General features: G+C 44.4%; 3 gene segments (V, D, J or C); 2 read left to right on the top strand and 1 right to left on the bottom strand.

Moving 5' to 3' along the window:
- Positions 1-1,818: 1,818 nt before the first annotated feature.
- Positions 1,819-2,394, top strand: LOC115368070 (immunoglobulin kappa variable 1D-12-like). The segment is given in 2 exon segments: positions 1,819-1,870; positions 2,087-2,394. Coding segments are annotated over 2 exon segments (360 nt in total).
- A 6,295-nt stretch (positions 2,395-8,689) lies between these two features.
- Positions 8,690-9,177, top strand: LOC115367933 (Ig kappa chain V region 3381-like). The segment is given in 2 exon segments: positions 8,690-8,741; positions 8,849-9,177. Coding segments are annotated over 2 exon segments (381 nt in total).
- Positions 9,178-10,377: 1,200 nt separating this feature from the next.
- On the bottom strand, positions 10,378-15,906 carry LOC115367891 (Ig kappa chain V-III region MOPC 63-like). The segment is given in 5 exon segments: positions 10,378-10,737; positions 11,738-11,772; positions 14,796-14,804; positions 15,343-15,643; positions 15,855-15,906. Coding segments are annotated over 5 exon segments (726 nt in total).
- Positions 15,907-17,896: the final 1,990 nt, after the last annotated feature.

Below are 17,896 nucleotides of genomic sequence, written 5' to 3' on the forward strand. Positions count from 1 at the left end.
AAAAGTCCAGAGAGCAACTGAGTCATTGAAAACCTCATGGTTGTCTCGATGACACGGCTCTCTCACTGTAAAAACAATGACCTGACCGACATTCAGTTTACTTTGTGAAATTTAACTGATACAATAAAGTTAAAAATCTATCAAACTGTGCCACAATAAAACAAAACAGAGGACATTCTTGGAGTAAACATGTCAAGCCAAATGTAAACATAAACTGTCTTCATTAAAATGTCAGTAAAGAGTCAATGGAGAATAATGTGTGTCCCTGTTGGAGTGGGTCAGAGCATTTCCATAGAGAGCCACTTTGCATCAGCAGCACCATGCTCCAGTGCTCTGGGAGAGTTTATAGTCCTGAGAGTTGAAGACTGGATGACTGACAGCTGTCCTTCATGACAACAGAAGCCCCAGAAATCCTCCTCATCCAAACATGACTTTGAGCTCCATCCTCATCTGGACTCTCCTCTGCTGCTGCTTGACAGGTAAAGTCCAGAGAATCAAAGTCCTCTCCTCTATGAAGATCCGTCCCTCTGAAATGAAGCGGAGAAAAGCATGACGCTGCTTTGTGTTTTTGTCTGTGTGTCCTCAGAGTCCAGAGGCCAGGTCACAGTGACTCAGCCTGGAGCAGTGAGCGCTGCTCTGGGAGCCTCCGTCACCATCACATGTAAAACCAGCCAGGATGTTGATAGTGTGTTTGCAGTAAATGATGATGGTGATGTTGTTACTGGAGAGAGTATATATTGGTACCAACAGAGAGACGGAGAAGCTCCTAAAATGCTCATTTACTTGACTAATAATAGAGCATCAGGGATTCCAGGTCGTTTTACAGGCAGTGGATCAGGGAGTGACTTCACTCTGACCATCAGTGGAGTCCAGGCTGAAGATGCAGCAGTTTACTACTGTCAGAGTTACCACAGTGGTGATGTGTTCACACAGTGAAAAAGCGTCGTACAAAAACCTCCCTCAGTCAGACTGAACAGAAACTGAAGTGACTGCTGCAGCTGGAAGCTACTGCAGGGACTGATACAGTTCACTGAGGACACACACACACACACACACACACACACACACACACACACACACACAGGGTTGATGAGAACATATCATCTTGTTCATAGTGTCAGTGTCAGTTTTCCCTCTGAGCTTCAAACAGCCACCTCCCACCTCAACAAGCTGAAAGTTCCCCCAAATGAAGAGGACAGTTCCAGTGAAGAAGCCCAATCAGAAACATTCAAAGCACAACAACATGGAGCAAAGTGAGCTGCCCTGATGCCAACCCCCAAACCACTGCTGAATGACAGCTTGAAGTCTCTGAAAGTCCATTTTCATGTCATAGTGGAATGAATGGAAACCAATGGCTGTGATCAAAGGGAGGATAAATGATATGTGAGTTCTTAAATATCACTGCTTGCTTTGGGAAAAGATCAGCAGGAACATTTTGTAGATTTGACACTGAACATTCAGAGTGACTGGGATGGTCCTTTAAGGCCTCATGTCTACTTCTGAGAAGATGTGAGCTCAACTGGCCAACTGTAATTGGCTGATCTGTGGTTCCAGCCAGGTAATGTCATCACCTGTTGTGCTCTGCAGCAGATGACATCACCTGGAACCAGCCAATAGCATGTCACCGATTCAGTGTCCTGATGTCCACCAGCAGATGTCAGGCCTCACACAGATTTGGGTTTGGGGTTTGTGTGTGTGTGTGTGTGTGTGTGTGTGTTTGCATATGTGTCCTGCCTCTCTGCTCTCCACCCGTTAAGAGGCCAGTGTTGATCAGTGGCTGTCCAGGCCTTTCAGAGCCACTGACACGCCGGCAGCACAATGATGATGTCACAGATTCTCCTGCTGGGCACCCTGGGGCTCCTTGTTCAGGGTGAGACTCTCTTCTGAAAACTTGGCTTCAGGATGCAACCAGCTTTACCACAATCATCTTCTGCTGTGATGGAGAAACACTGAGACCAGCAGCATTCACCTTCTTCCATCTGTTCTCCATGTTAAAGAAATCCTCCTCTTCTGTTTTCATATTCATCATCTTTCTCCAAGCTGTATTTGTCTCAATAACCCTTCTGCTCTTTTGGATATTTTCCAGATTCATCAGCAGAAATCACTCTGACTCAGTCTCCTGGATCTCAGTCTGTTAGTCCAGGACAGACTGTCACTATCAGATGTAAAGCCAGTACAAGTGTTTATAGCAACCTCGCCTGGTACCTTCAGAAACCTGGAGAAGCTCCTAAACTCCTGATATATTCTGCTACAACCCTTCAGTCTGGAGTTTCTAGTCGTTTTAGTGGAAGTGGGTATGGGACTGACTTCACTCTGACCATCAGTGGAGTCCAGGCTGAAGATTCAGGAGTTTACTACTGTCAGCAGGGTCAAAGCTTCCCGTTCACACAGTGAAACAACGTCGTACAAAAACCTCCCTCAGCTGGAGAGGAACTGATCTAACTCAACAGCTGCAGAGACAGCAGAAGTTTCACTGCAGAGACAGTCATCACTTTCTCGCTGCTCGTGTGTGGTCTGTGTTTGCTACCTGTCGCCTACCTGTGTGGGGGTTTGCTACCTGTTGCCTACCTGTGTGGGGAGCCCTGGTTTACTGTTTACTGTTCTGGATTAAAACTGCCGATCAGATCTTAAAGGTGCTCTTCGGATCTGATCCCTCCTCGCCCTGAGTCGCTATACTCTCCTTGCTGGCGGCTCGGAGGAAGTTTTCCACCTTCTTTCTGTGCCGCCGGTTTTGGGAGTTGTGCTGACGCGCTAGCTAGCTAGCTGTTCTTCCTGCCGGTTGACCTCACCGAGGTAAGTGGAGACTTGTCTCGTGTGGTCGATTTTGCGGGGAAACGGTTGCCGGCTGTGGCTGGATCTCCAGAGTCTGTGACCGGCTTCTCATAAATTATAATACGGGTTTACCCCTGGAGGTCCGGGTGCTACACAGCTACTCGCCTGCTTGCGTGGGACGTTATGTGTGTGTGAGCAAGCATTTAGGCTCCGGCTCACTTGTGGTTGTTAGTGTGTGCTAGTTTTAACACCGTTATGCCCTGTGAGGACTGCCGAATCGCAAATAGGAGCATCACTAACCTCCGAGAGGACATTAAACGGCTGTCAGATGAACTCCGGAAAAAAGACTCTCTCCTGTCTGATTTCATGGACACTGCAGCGACGCAATCCAAAATCATTTCCATCATGAACTCACCCACTGCAGATACCATCCTCTGGGATCCATCTTTGTCCCGCTCCCGGCCCTCCTCCTGTTCAACTCCCAGCGCTAAGGCTCTCTGGTCGGAGGTGGTGTGTGGAGGTAAGAGGGTAAAGTCCCGAGTCACCTCTCCTCCCCAACTCAACCTCACAAACCGCTTCTCCATGCTACCACCCGATGTCACAGTTCACCCTGTTGATGTCCTCATGGCCGAGGATGATGCTGCTCCGGACCGTGCTTCTGCTGTGACGGTCCCTGCTGTTGCGGCCGTGCCGGTGGCTGCGGGGTCAGCGGCTATGGCGACAGCTAATGTTATTCCACCTCCAGCCGCTGTGAGTGTGATGGGGGCTCCGCTGTCTCCCGCCGCGGTCACGGCTCCTATTGCGGCGGCGGCTACTGCATTGGCCGTCCCGCCTTCCGCTGCCGCTGCGGGTCCTCCTGGAGCTGGCCGGAGGAAAGGCGGCTCTGCTGGCGCTGTCACCCCTCCACCTGATGCTGGTGCCAATCGGGCGGCTGCCCGGTCCACTGCGAGACAGAAGAACAGCCAGCCGGGCAAATCCTCCGCGAGTGGGCTCCCCTCTCCGCAGCCTACCGTGGTGCAGCCTCCATCCAGCACCACCTGCTCACGGGCCACCAACAACCACCACCGACCGGCTTCACCTCTGGCCCCCTCCAGCCCCCATCTCCCCCCCGCTGCTCAGGCTGCTAGCACAGCTAATGCTAGCAGCCTTTTCCGTTCTCAACCTCCACAATACATCCTGATAGGTGACTCCATGGTTAGGTCTGTTCCCATCCCAAATGGCATTACATATTCATTTTCTGGCGCAAAAATCCTGGACATACACAAACACATCCCCGCCATCATCGACCGTCACCCGTCTGCCCACACAGTCATCGTACACTGCGGTGTGAATGATCTCAGGTGCAGACAATCAACCAAACTACACGCTGATTACGAGCTGCTGGCTGAGACCATCGAAAGGCTGGGAAAAATTTGCATTTTCTCTGGTTTAATCCCCACCCTTAGACGAGGATCAGAAATGTTCAGCCGCCTCTATAGTGCCAATCAGTGGCTGTCCAATTTCTGTGCAGCATGTGGCTATGGATTCATCAATAACTTTGACTCATTCTGGAAAAAAACTCATCCGTATAGGTATGATAATCTCCATCTTAACAATAAAGGAATCTCTGTTCTAGCCTCTCACCTTTCCATCCATTTCTCCAGCCTTGCTGACTGACGCCATCACACCACTTCTAACGCCACTTTGCAACCCACATTCATCCCAGTCATCACAAATAATGGGCCAATACACAACCACTGTTCTTTTTCTGTTAATCCTCCCCGCTTTTCCTGTCAAAACTTGATTTATGTTAATATTCAGAACAATTTTTTTTTAACTTATATTTTATTGTTTTCAACAATTGAAGGAAAGAAAGACTGAACTTATTTAATGTTTTGAAAAGAAAAGGCCATTCAATGCTGTCGAAAGCCTTTTCGGCATCCAAAGACACCGCAATTGTTGGGTTTACTGTTGAAGTGGCATAATGCATTATGTGAAACAATTTTCTCATTATCTGCAATTTGACGAGATCTTACAAAGCCAATTTGATCGATGTGAACAAGCTTGGGTAGGATTCCGTCCAATCTCTGTGCAAAATTTTTGCATATATTTTCCTTTCTGAATTAAGTAGTGAGATAGGACGATATCCTCCACATTGCAGGGAGTCTTTACTAGGTTTAGGAAGAATTGTGATAATGGAGAAATGTGTTGAGTTGGGTAAATGGCCGATACCTTTGGCCTCATTGAAAACCCTTTGTAATTTGTCAACTAATTTGGATGAAAAAGTTTTGTAGAAATTGATACTAAACCCGTCTTCACCTGGAGCCCTACCACCCGCCATGTTGTTAATGGCATCTAAAATCTCAGCTTGAGAGATTGGTCTTTCAAGGGATGAGACGAGAAATTCTAGCTTTCTGAAGTCTATGAGCCAACAATTTACCAGCCTTATCACCATTTTCAAACTATTTGGATTTTAAACGATATAAATCAAATTCTGTCTTATTATTTAATAAATTCCTAATTTCTAACTTAGCTTTCATCATGTCAGTATATAATTGATCATTCTTTGGATAAACTTTGTGGGCTGCTTCCAGTTCAGATAATTTTTTTGTGTAGTCGTCTAATTTTTTAGCTCTCAGTTTTTTCTGAGTGGTTGCAAAGCTAATTAACCACCCTCTGCATGTCGCTTTATATGCTTCCCACACTGTTGTAAATAATTTGACTGATTCATTGTTTGTTTCAAAAAAGTACTGTGTTTCAGTGTTAATTAGGGATGAGCGAGTACACCACGATCTGTATCTGTATCTGTATCTGTTTAACCATCTACATTATCCGTATCTGTATCCGTACTCGGAGTGGGCGGGGCCGGAACCGGAAGTGGGTGGGGTTTAGCCCGGAAGTCGGCTGAGTTTGACCGGAAATGGGTGAGGCTTTTCCGGTAGGTTATTTTAAGCCTGAAATTGATATGGGTTGATCAGAAGTTGCTATATTTATTGTTTATTATATTTACAGAACAGCCTCAGAAGCTTCAGATCAAAGTTTTTGAGCAGTTTTTGAACAGTAAACAAACAATTTACAGAACAAGCTTTTTATGAACACAGAACATGAATATTCTTAAGTGCATCAATGAATACAACACATGCATTAGGCAATTATGAAGTACTAGAGAGTGTATATATATATATATATATATATATATATATAGATAGAGATAGACATATTTATATAGATATAGATATATAGATAGCTTAATTTGTAATATTTATACTACTACTATATTTATTTTTTATGAAGTACAGTGAGAAAGTGTCAGACTTGCCAAAATAAAATCAAAATAATAATATACTTTGTGTGTCGAGCTAATGTGTGTGTGTAAGTGGTGTGTGTGTTAAGAATGTGACTCTGTACCGCGTCCGGTACGAGCAAAGTTTTCCAACTAACTTTATATCAGAAACCAGCCGGTAAGAGGGAGCAGACGGTAAAGAAAAAAAAAAAAAAAGCGCTGTGTCGGCAGTGAGAGACGCGACGCCAGTCGCATTCAGCCCCAACTCCTAAGCCTAACTCTGCTCAAAAGCAGCGCGTCTGTTACCAGTCAAGTTTAGTAGAAACTCTACTGACTATCAGTGATTACAGACCGAGGGAAGAGCGAGCTGGGAAAACACCTGACCGCTACTGAAGAGAGACGCGACTGACACCTGAGTGAGTGACAGCTGAGGTTGTCCCTGTGTGTGTGTGTGTGTGTGTGTGTGTGTGTCAGAGATGGGGACTCGAGTTTGCAACTCGGACTCGAGTCGCACTTAAGTCGCACACACAGAGACTTCAGACTTGACTTGGATTTGTGCCCAAAAGACTTCAGACTCGACTCGGACTCGTGTTTTGGGACTCGTGAACAATCTTTGTTTTCTTTTTTTGGTGTAAACGTCTGACGAGCTTAATGTCATTCCCTCCCTTCGTCATGGTAACCATGGCAACCTATTACGCGTCGGGTGCGCTCCTCACGCGCCACGGCGCCAGTACCTCACAGGCCTGGACTGTACGTCGGGAGAACCGGGCGACTCGCTTGTGTGTGCCTGACTGTGGAGGAGAGGAGAGGAGGCGGAAGCAGTGGCGGTTCTGCGTATGTTGCCGCCCAAGGCGAAATTAGTGGCTTGCGCCCTTCATGTCACTACTCCATGTTACTACTCGGCAAGAACAAAGTAAAAACAGCAGCGCACTGACATAGTTTGTGTAACAAGTTCCCACTCCGCGCTATTTTCACTGGCTAACAGCAGCACACTGGCTTAGCTTGTCTATTCAGAGAAGAGGTATCACTTCGTCTTATTTTTCAATCTGTGTTATCACAGGCATACTACTGCTCATTCATTGGTAGCTGAATTGTTACGTCTGTTTGATAAGTAATTTACATTTTTAAAATAATAATAATAATAATTTAACATATTGTTAAATTAAAAAAAAGCCAACATGATGCAGGTCAAAGACTAAAAAAAAGACTATTGACTAAAACTAGACTAAAATACTTTGGATTTTCTTCGACTACAACTAGACTAAAATGCCAAGCCTTTTCGTCAGTTAAAATGTGACTAAACAAAAAAGAATACAAGTTGACAAAATATGACTAAAACTAATAAGGGCATTTGACCCACCAACAATTTGCTTGTCACAATTGTTTATATTGAGTGGCGTTGACATGACGTAAAAAATGGTTGGGTAGCCTAATGCTTTGCATTATTCTTTAGCAGACCGGACGGCAGCAAATGAAGGCTCATTCGAACCAGAAGAGACATGGGACTTTTATTTTTTAAAGACTTGAGACTTGACTTGGACTTGTGATCAAAGACTTGAGACTTGACCAAGTCTCACCCCACAAAGACTTGAGACTTGACTTGGACTCGTGACCAAAGACTTGAGACTTGACTTGGACTTGCAAAAAAAGACTTGTGAACATCTCTGGTTTGCCAGGCTTTCAAATGGACTGAGAGACGGATCCATCTGATGAATAAACATGAGGTGGGTGGGTTTGATTGGTCTCTGTCCATTTCAGTGAGAAGACCAGAACATTGTGAGGAGAACAACAGGTGGAATATGCAGGGGGAAGCAGACAGGTGGAACTCTATGGTTGAGGCTCTGAATATGGAAGATGTGAGAAAAGTGAAGGAGGCCAGCAGAAACTTGGCTTGAGTGTGTGGGCGTTATGTGGGTGGTGTCAACCTCAGGGAATAATGTTGATAGAAATGGAGAGAAGAAGCAGTGTTGAGAGAAAGATGATGGGAAGGCAAAACGGACTCCTGATGTTGGAGGCCTCTATAGAGCAGAGACATTTTGGGCCGTCTGGATGAGGCTTGGAGCAGCAGTCAGCTGCTTGGAGAAGAAGCTGATGCTCCTGAAGCATCAGGCTTTAAGGACTTTCTGTCAGATGGTTTTTATGCTCCAGCAGTCACTCACTCACACACTGTTTCACTTCCCTTTAAGAAGCCTCTCATGCACATCAACACACAAACATGATATGAGAAGAAAACCTTTATTATACACTGGAAACAAATATTTTTAAAATTTCTGTTCCACATCAGTTCATATATAGGCAATTACTTTATTTAAAGAACTTGAAGTTAAAAATGTACTGAAAATTACTTTTTTTAGTACTGTAGTAGAAAATCATATTTTTTCACTTTGAGATATTGGCTCTTCTGTAAAAATATGGAAAAAGACACATTGCGGTATTGTACACAATTATGAATGAATAAATTGAGAAACGTCCTGATGAGAGTAATGTGTGTCCCTGTTGGAGTGGGTCAGAGCATTTCCATAGAGAGCCACTTTGCATCAGCAGCACCATGCTCCAGTGCTCTGGGAGAGTTTATAGTCCTGAGAGTTGAAGACTGGATGACTGACAGCTGTCCTTCATGACAACAGAAGCCCCAGAAATCCTCCTCATCCAAACATGACTTTGAGCTCCATCCTCATCTGGACTCTCCTCTGCTGCTGCTTGACAGGTAAAGTCCACAGAATCAAAGTCCTCTCCTCTATGAAGATCCGTCCCTCTGAAATGAAGCGGAGAAAAGCATGACGCTGCTTTGTGTTTTTGTCTGTGTGTCCTCAGAGTCCAGAGGCCAGGTCACACTGACTCAGTCTGGAGCAGTGAGGGCTGCTCTGGGAGCCTCCATCACCATCACATGTAAAACCAGCCAGAATGTTTATGCTGGGAGCTACCAGTATTTAGCCTGGTACCAACAGAAAGATGGAGAAATTCCTAAGCTGCTCATTTATCGGGCTAATAATCGAGCATCAGGGATTCCAGGTCGTTTTACAGGCAGTGGATCAGGGAGTGACTTCACTCTCACCATCAGTGGAGTCCAGGCTGAAGATGCAGCAGTTTACTACTGTCAAAGTCTCCACAATATCAACAGTCAGTGGCTGTTCACACAGTGAAAAAGCGTCGTACAAAAACCTCCCTCAGTCAGACTGAACAGAAACTGAAGTGACTGCTGCAGCTGGAAGCTACTGCAGGGACTGATACAGTTCACTGAGGACACACACACACACACACACACACACACACACACAGTTGATGAGAACATATCATCTTGTTGATAGTGTCAGTGTCAGTTTTCCCTCTGAGCTTCAAACAGCCACCTCCCACCTCAACAAGCTGAAAGTTCCCCCAAATGAAGAGGACAGTTCCAGTGAAGAAGCCCAATCAGAAACATTCAAAGCACAACAACATGGAGCAAAGTGAGCTGCCCTGATGCCGACCCCCAAACCACTGCTGAATGATCCAAACAGCTGATCCCCCACACATCAACATCCATTCACTGACCACACAGCAAAACGTCACATACACATCAGTAACAATGTATGCTGAGGATAATACCAATAGTGCAATCAAATGTCTGTTAAACAGATTACATGCTACATTAGTGTTGTGTCACTGTTCAGTGTGCTTATGGCTGTGGGATAAAAACTGTTCCAGAATCGTGTGGTGCGTGTTTTGATGGATCTGTATCTTCTGCCAGATGGCAAAAGTTCAAAAAGGTGGTGGGCAGGGTGGAAAGGATCCTTGATTATGCTGTGTGACTTCTGCAAACAGCGAAGAAGAAGATTAATAGTGCCATTCCTTTAAATTTATGTCATTGTTCAAATTAGCACTCCCATATGCTGATGATATATATTTTTTATTTTTATAATTGTGAATAATGAGCACAATGAGAGCAAGTTTTCTCCAGTAATAAAAGCAGTAACAAAGCATATGAAAAATGCTTGGCCTAATCACTATTATGCCTGGGAAGCATTATTCTGAATTAAATGAAGCTTTCCTGAAGTTTGACACCCTCATTTACATTTTGAAATCTTACAGTATGTGTGCCAGCTGAACCTAAAATCCACTCCTCCATCCCTGTGCTTTAATATCAGTGTTTATCAGGAATAAAGACACAACTTATTTGTTAAAAAGTTTTTTTTATTATTATTTTAACATATATAGAGTATCTGCATTACAGCAAGAAAAATAACTGATTATTTAAAGATTTAATGAGAGAGAGAGAGAGAGAGAGAGAGAGAGAGAGAGAGAGAGAGAGAGAGAGAGAGAAAGATGAGGCAGAGTGCAGAGTGAGAGCAGCTGCAGAGTGAAACCAGTAGCAGAAGTCCCAGTGAGTCAGGTCAGTTACTGGGGACACTGGTCTCTCCTCAGTGTCTCGGTCTGTGGAGACTGGGAGCCCTGGGTGGCCTCACAGGTGACAGAGCCCAGCTTCCTCCACTGGTCTGCAGTGAGCCTCAGGGTGCTGCTCCAGCTGTAGAGGCCGTCCTTCTCCAGCACCCCGGGGCTCCTGCTCTGCTCCCAGCTGCTGCTGCTGCTGCTGCTGCCGTCCACCTTCCAGGCCAGCCTCCAGTCTGAGGGGAAGCCCTTGTTGGCCAGGCACATGAGCGTGGCCTTCCCCTGCTGCAGCTCCTCTCTGGAGGGGGGCAGCACCGTCAGGGTGGGAGGGGCGTCACCTAGGAGACACCAATCAGCTTAGAGGGCGGGAAATAAGCAGCTGGCAGTCAGTCAGCGGGCGGTTGGACACCTTTACTGTGTGAGAGTCCATTTTCCCCTTTAAGGACTTTCTGTCAGATGGTTTTTATGCTCCAGCAGTCACTCACTCACACCCTGTTTCACTTCCCTTTAAGAAGCCTCTCATGCACATCAGCACAGAGAGTGCTCATATGAACACAAATACATCAATATACATAACAGATGAAAATAAAGATATTTTATCAATCATCCCTTATGCTATGTTTCTTCAATTAATTTTATGAATAGAAACAAACTCAAAATTTCACAATTTTCAAACTTACGGTGAATTTATTATTTGTTTTCAGCACAAATTGTGTTTTGTAAAAAGTTAGAATGAATGCACACTAAAATAGTGGCAGTATTGAAGAATTCTGAACGGGAGCATCTATAACGGAAATAAATTTTTTTTAATTATTTTCAGCCACAAAATTAGAGTTACAAAATTCTGTTTATCAAAACTGATTTCAAGCAGCAAACACACAAAGTATTATATCAAATTATTATCATCCCATATGTTAAAAAAAATACATGAGATGAAATTAAGAATCTGAAATTTGGATACATTTTCAGATTTTGATCTTAATCCCCACTCTGTTCAAATTAGTTTTCATTCAGCTTCACATGTCACGTAAAAATACTAAAATAAAATCAATGTGGTCAAACAGTTTGAAGGAACCAAAGCTTTGAATTCAACTTTTTTAACTTTGAAGCTGGTCAGTTTTAAACATTTTTCACAATTTATAATGAAAAGTCGAAAGAAGTACTGAGTCAAACTAAGTGGTTAAGGAGAAAAACAGGCAAGAAGAAATAATGACTGTAAGTGATGGAAATGAACAAAATACATGTTAAAACCAACCACTAACACTCATACAGAAGAATAAAAGTAACCCAGCAGCAGTAACACATTACATGATATTTAATATTTGTGCAGAAACTTACTTCCAACATCCAGTCTGGTTCCTCCACCAAAAGTCCTCCACAGTGATACAAACTCATTGAGCCGCCGTACAAAAACCTCTGACTGTAGAGAGACACGGCTCTCTCACTTTGTCAGAGAAAGCAACAACTACAAGCCCTCAAGATGCCACTTTAAAGAAATAATCTGGAATAAATGCTTTCTTTTTTTGTTCTAATGAACGTCATTGAAAATAACTTAAATTAACTCAATTAAAGAAATTTGATCGATCGTTTGGATTCAGTTTTTCAAATTCTGCTCTGATTTCACTACTTAGAGATCACTGTTGGCTTAAAATAAGATATTAACATGGAAAATCAAGTACAGGAGTTTGTTTCATTAGTTGCAAATAATATGAAAAAATGAATATTTTTCTAATGGATTGGTAAGAACATGAAATAATTAAACTTACTTCCAACATCCAGTCTGGTTCCTCCACCAAAAGTGTACCACAGTGATACAAACTCATTGAGCCGCCGTACAAAAACCTCTGACTGTAGAGAGACACGGCTCTCTCACTTTGAAAACAACAAACTCTCCTCAGTCTCAGCCACCAAAACTGACCAGCTGATGGAACAATCAGCTAAACTATCAAACTGGACCAATTTTAAACTCTAATCAATTTGATTTTTGCAGCATCTTGTTAAACTTGTAAAGTGATATTCATGTATCTCCAAGTCAATAAAACAGAAAAACATTTTGAAAACATCTTTAGAATCATCAAACTAAACTTCATTCATTCATTTATTCATTCATTTTTTGCCTCTTTTCTGGACTCGGGTTGTGGCGGCAGCGAGCTGAGAAGGTCAGCCCAAACGACCTTTTCCAGGGCCACATCCAGCAGCTCCTCCTGGGGGATCCCAAGGTTTTTCCTGGCCAGCTGGGATACATAATCTCCTCCCAGCATGTCCTGGGTCTTCCCTATGGCCTCTTCCCAGGTGGTCGTGCCCAGAACACCTCCACCGGGAGGTGACCAGGAGGTGACCAGGAGCCGTCCTGACGAGATGCCTGAACCACCTCAGCCAACTCCTTTCAATGTGGAGGAGCAGCGGCTCTACTGTGAACTCCTCACACTATCCCTAAGGGTGCACCCGGCCACCCTGCAGAGGAAATTGTGCCGCTTGTACCTGCGATTTCATTCTTTCGGTTACAACCCGTAGCTTGTGACCATGGCCTTGGACTTAGAGCTGCTGATCCTCATCCTGACCACTTCACTCTTGGCTGCAAACTGCCTCAGTGCATGCTGAGAGGTCACAGGCTGATGAGGCCAACAGGACCACATCATCTGAAAAGAACAGGGACGAAATCCTGTGGTCAACAAAGTGACTGTGCATTGAAATCCTGTCCATGAAGATCACAGACAGAAGACAAGGAGCAGCCCCAAACTAAACTAAACTAACTGAAACATCATTGTAGATGTATCATGTCTAAGAATTTGTTTGAATTGGTTTGAAAAATCCTTGGTTTGTTAATATGGGAATCCTTACAGATATTGTTTGTCATGTCTTTTCTCATGATGGTGAATTAGATCACAATAACATTTTCAACACAGTGAATAAAGCCTAAATTGATGGAATATAACTGGATGAATGTGACATGAATATTGTGCTAATCCCAGGGTCTCATGCCCCTTTTCCACCAAAAAGAACCTGATGCTAGTTCGGTTTTGGTGCTAGAGCCGGTGCTTAACTAGTTCCAACAAGAAGCAGTTTGCTTTTCCATCGGCCACGAGCCAAGCGGAGCCAAATCAGAGCCACGTCAATACGTCAGCGGAAAACGTGATCACGTGGGTGTGCGAGACACTCACTTGGAATAACAGTAACCAACATGGACGACAAATGGACGTAGCGATGCAAATACTGCTTGTGTCTTTACAAGCCTACACTGTAATCAAGAAGTGAAAAACACAATTATTGCTGCCTACCTGTCATATTCGTGGCCGGAACGAATGACGACGAAGTTTAGCGATACGTTTATAGTGTTTGCTGTTCCCATTTGGGTCTGTAACCCCGCCCACCAATGACGTGGTGGGCCGCGTCATTGGTTCTTTGTCTGGCTCCTGTTTAGCCCCTGCTTGAAGTTGGTGCTTGCCTGGAACCGGTTTGGAACCAGTTTGGCCGGTGCTTGGGCGGTGGAAAAACAAAGAACTGGTGCTAAGTCAGGCACTGGCTCTGAACCAGCCCTGGAACCTCTTTGGTGCAAAAGGGGTGAGAGTCTTCTTAAGATCAGAGAGTTCTGCTGTGCCTGGAAAAATCCTCATGGACAGAGTGTTGTTCAGCTTCCTGAACTGAGGCTGAATGGAGCACAGCAAGATGTGCATGTCTGTGTGTGTGTGTGTGTGTGTGTGTGTGTGTGTGTGTGTGTGTGTGTGTGTGTGTGTGTGTGTGGCCCTGGGTCGAGGGAGGGCCCTCTAACCTGTAAATAATGTGCTGGGGGCTTTGGAGATCATGTGGTCCTGAGCAGGAACAAGCCACATGGTGGCGCTGGTTGGGAAGTCGACTCTCAGCAGGTTGGAGGTCGGCATGAAAAGGTCAAATATGAACAGAACTGGGTCCTGAGTCACGGAGCAGGATCAGTGATTGAGCGAGCTGACTTGTAGCTTCAACCTGGTTTAACAGGGTCACGGACGAGGCTCACCTCAAGCCCAGCTGGGTTGCCATGGTAACTGATGTCACAGAACTAACCTGCTGCGGCTCGGTTTTTGTCCAGGCTTTCTGATCCAAACAGGTAAAGGCTCAACCAATCAGCTGACCATCTATGTATTTTCTTTTTTTCAGACATTAAGGTTTATTTATTTACCTGACATGTTTCGGCGTTTGACTTCCGCCTTCATCAGAGTGTCACTGGGTGTTGGTGTGACGCATCTTTATCAGCTGTTGTTTTTTGGAAGGCGTGACCAACCTGTCAGATTTTGACAGGTCGGTCACGCCTTCTGCTGACCGCTCGCCCCCTGCAGGATGCCGCTCCAGGTGTGGGAGAGCCAGTGACACTCTGATGAAGGCGGAAGTCAAACGCCAAAACATGTCAGGTAAATAAATAAACCTTAAATGTCTGAAAAAAAGAAAATACATAGAAGATCTAAGTAAGAGAAGACATAATGAACTCAATCAAACAATCAGCTGACCAATCAGCTGTTTGGAGAGATGCAGTGATCATTCCTACAGGATCCCAGTAAGGACAAAAATGCAGTTTTCAAATGGAGGCAACAGTTGACCTTCCATACGGTGTGTGATGTTCAGAGGAAGACGGGAACACACCAGGAGAATCACTTTTGTCTTTAATGTAAACTGAAATACTTTATCAAGCGCTGTGATTGAATTTTCCGAGTTTGACTGAACAACAGCATTTCTGAACTCAAAAAACAGCTAAAAAAAAAAAACAAACAAACAGAAAGTCCACTTTGTAAATGTGAAAAAATGGGGAAAAAGTAGGAATGTCTTAAATTTCAAATGATTACAAAAAATTAACAAAATTTGTTCTGAATTTGTATCTGTCTAACAAAGTCTCTAGTGCTTTACTGTCTCTGCAGCTGTTGAGTCAGATCAGTTCCTCTCCAGCTGAGGGAGGTTTTTGTATGACGTTGTTTCACTGTGTGATCGGGGTGTAACCCTGCTGACAGTAGTAAACTCCTGAATCTTCAGCCTGGACTCCACTGATGGTCAGAGTGAAGTCAGTCCCAGATCCACTTCCACTAAAATGACTTGAAACTCCAGACTGAAGGGTTGTGGCATAATAAATCAGGAGTTTAGGAGCTTGTCCAGGTTTCTGAAGGTACCAGTTGAGGTAGCTCCCAACACTTGTACTGGCTTTACATCTGATAGAGACAGTCTGTCCTGGACTAACAGACTGAGATCCAGGAGACTGAGTCAGAGTGATTTCTCCTGATGAATCTGGAAAATATCCAAAAGAGCAGAAGGGTTATTGAGACAAATACAGCTTGGAGAAAGATGATGAATATGAAAAGAGGAGGATTTCTTTAACATGGAGAACAGATGGAAGAAGGTGAATGCTGCTGGTCTCAGTGTTTCTCCATCACAGCAGAAGATGATTGTGGTAAAGCTGGTTGCATCCTGAAGCCAAGTTTTCAGAAGAGAGTCTCACCCTGAACAAGGAGCCCCAGGGTGCCCAGCAGGAGAATCTGTGACATCATCATTGTGCTGCCGGCGTGTCAGTGGCTCTGAAAGGCCTGGACAGCCACTGATCAACACTGGCCTCTTAACGGGTGGAGAGCAGAGAGGCAGGACACATATGCAAACACACACAACTATTTGAATGATCCTCCAGGGAACAGCGGACCCCCAAAACCTTGCTGAGAAGATAGAGGTGACTGTGAATAACAAAGGTCTTTCACATCTGAGCGGCAACAGAGAAAAACTGCTGAAGACAAGTGACTCATGACGAGGATAATGTGTTGAGAAACACCATGGTGAGAAGCTGGAATAGTGACTCCAATGCTGAAGGAACGGCTGGAGAAGCAGCTTGATTTAGGACGTGGAGGATTTGCCGTCAGTGTGAATGGAACCAGGGGCAGGTAGCTAGGTGAGCGCTTTCTGAGCTGAAGAGCAGATCAGAAAGAGCAGGAATCTCAGATCTTTAAAGGGAGAGACAGTTTGCCAGGCTTTCAGATGGACTGAGAGACGGATCCATCTGATGAATAAACATGAGGTCGGTGGGTTTGATTGGTCTCTGTCCATTTCAGTGAGAAGACCAGAACATTGTGAGGAGAACAACAGGTGGAATATGCAGGGGGAAGCAGACAGGTGGAACTCTATGGTTGAGGCTCTGAATATGGAAGATGTAAGAAAAGTGAAGGAGGCCAGCAGAAACTTGGCTTGAGTGTGTGGGCGTTATGTGGGCGGTGTCAGCCTCAGGGAATAATGTTGATAGAAATGGAGAGAAGAAGCAGTGTTGAGAGAAAGATTATGGGAAGGCAAAACGGACTCCTGATGTTGGAGGCCTCTATAGAGCAGAGACATTTTGGGCCGTCTGGATGAGGCTTGGAGCAGCAGTCAGCTGCTTGGAGAAGAAGCTGATGCTCCTGAAGCATCAGGCTTTAAGGAGTTTCTGTCAGATGGTTTTTATGCTCCAGCAGTCACTCACTCACACACTGTGTCACTTCCCTTTAAGAAGCCTCTCATGCACATCAGCATACAAACATGTTATTATCTCAAAAACCTTTACATTCCACTGGAAATGAATAGAGCAAATATTTGACAATATTTTTTGGAAATTGTAATCAGTATCAGTTGTGAAAACTTATTTTATTTCAAGATGTGGAAGAAAAATAGAAGAAAACCCGATTTTAAATACAGGTTTGGATTTGACTATGTTCAAGGAAAGGTCAAAGTAAATGTACACTAATAAAGTGTTTGATTGTTTTTTTAATCTGAAATAAGCAGCAATGAGGTAGTATGTTAAAATCACTGGTTATTGATTAACATCCTGATGAGAGTAATGTGTTTCCCTGTTGCAGTGGGTCAGAGCATTTCCATAGAGAGCCACTTTGCATCAGCAGCACCATGCTCCAGTGCTCTGGGAGAGTTTATAGTCCTGAGCGTTGAAGACTGGATGACTGACAGCTGTCCTTCATGACAACAGAAGCCCCAGAAATCGTCCTCATCCAAACATGACTTTGAGCTCCATCCTCATCTGGACTCTCCTCTGCTGCTGCTTGACAGGTAAAGTCCAGAGAATCAAAGTCCTCTCCTCTATGAAGATCCGTCCCTCTGAAATGAAGCGGAGAAAAGCATGATGCTGCTTTGTGTTTTTGTCTGTGTGTCCTCAGAGTCCAGAGGCCAGGTCACAGTGACTCAGCCTGGAGCAGTGAGGGCTGCTCTGGGAGCCTCCGCCACCATCACATGTAAAACCAGCCAGGATGTTCATGTTGGTACTGACTATGATGATGATGCTAATGCTTTTAAGGTAGACCTTCTATTTTGGTACCAACAGAGAGATAGAGAAGTTCCTAAACTCCTCATTTACTTCGCTAATACTCGAGAATCAGGTATTCCAGATCGTTTTACAGGCAGTGGATCAAGGAGTGACTTCACTCTGACCATCAGTGGAGTCCAGGCTGAAGATGCAGCAGTTTACTACTGTCAGAGTTACCACAATATCAACAGTCAGCGTCTGTTCACATAGTG

The sequence above is a fragment of the Myripristis murdjan genome, chromosome 11 (genome assembly GCF_902150065.1).
Source record: "Myripristis murdjan chromosome 11, fMyrMur1.1, whole genome shotgun sequence".
NCBI classification, from domain to species: Eukaryota; Metazoa; Chordata; class Actinopteri; order Holocentriformes; family Holocentridae; genus Myripristis; species Myripristis murdjan.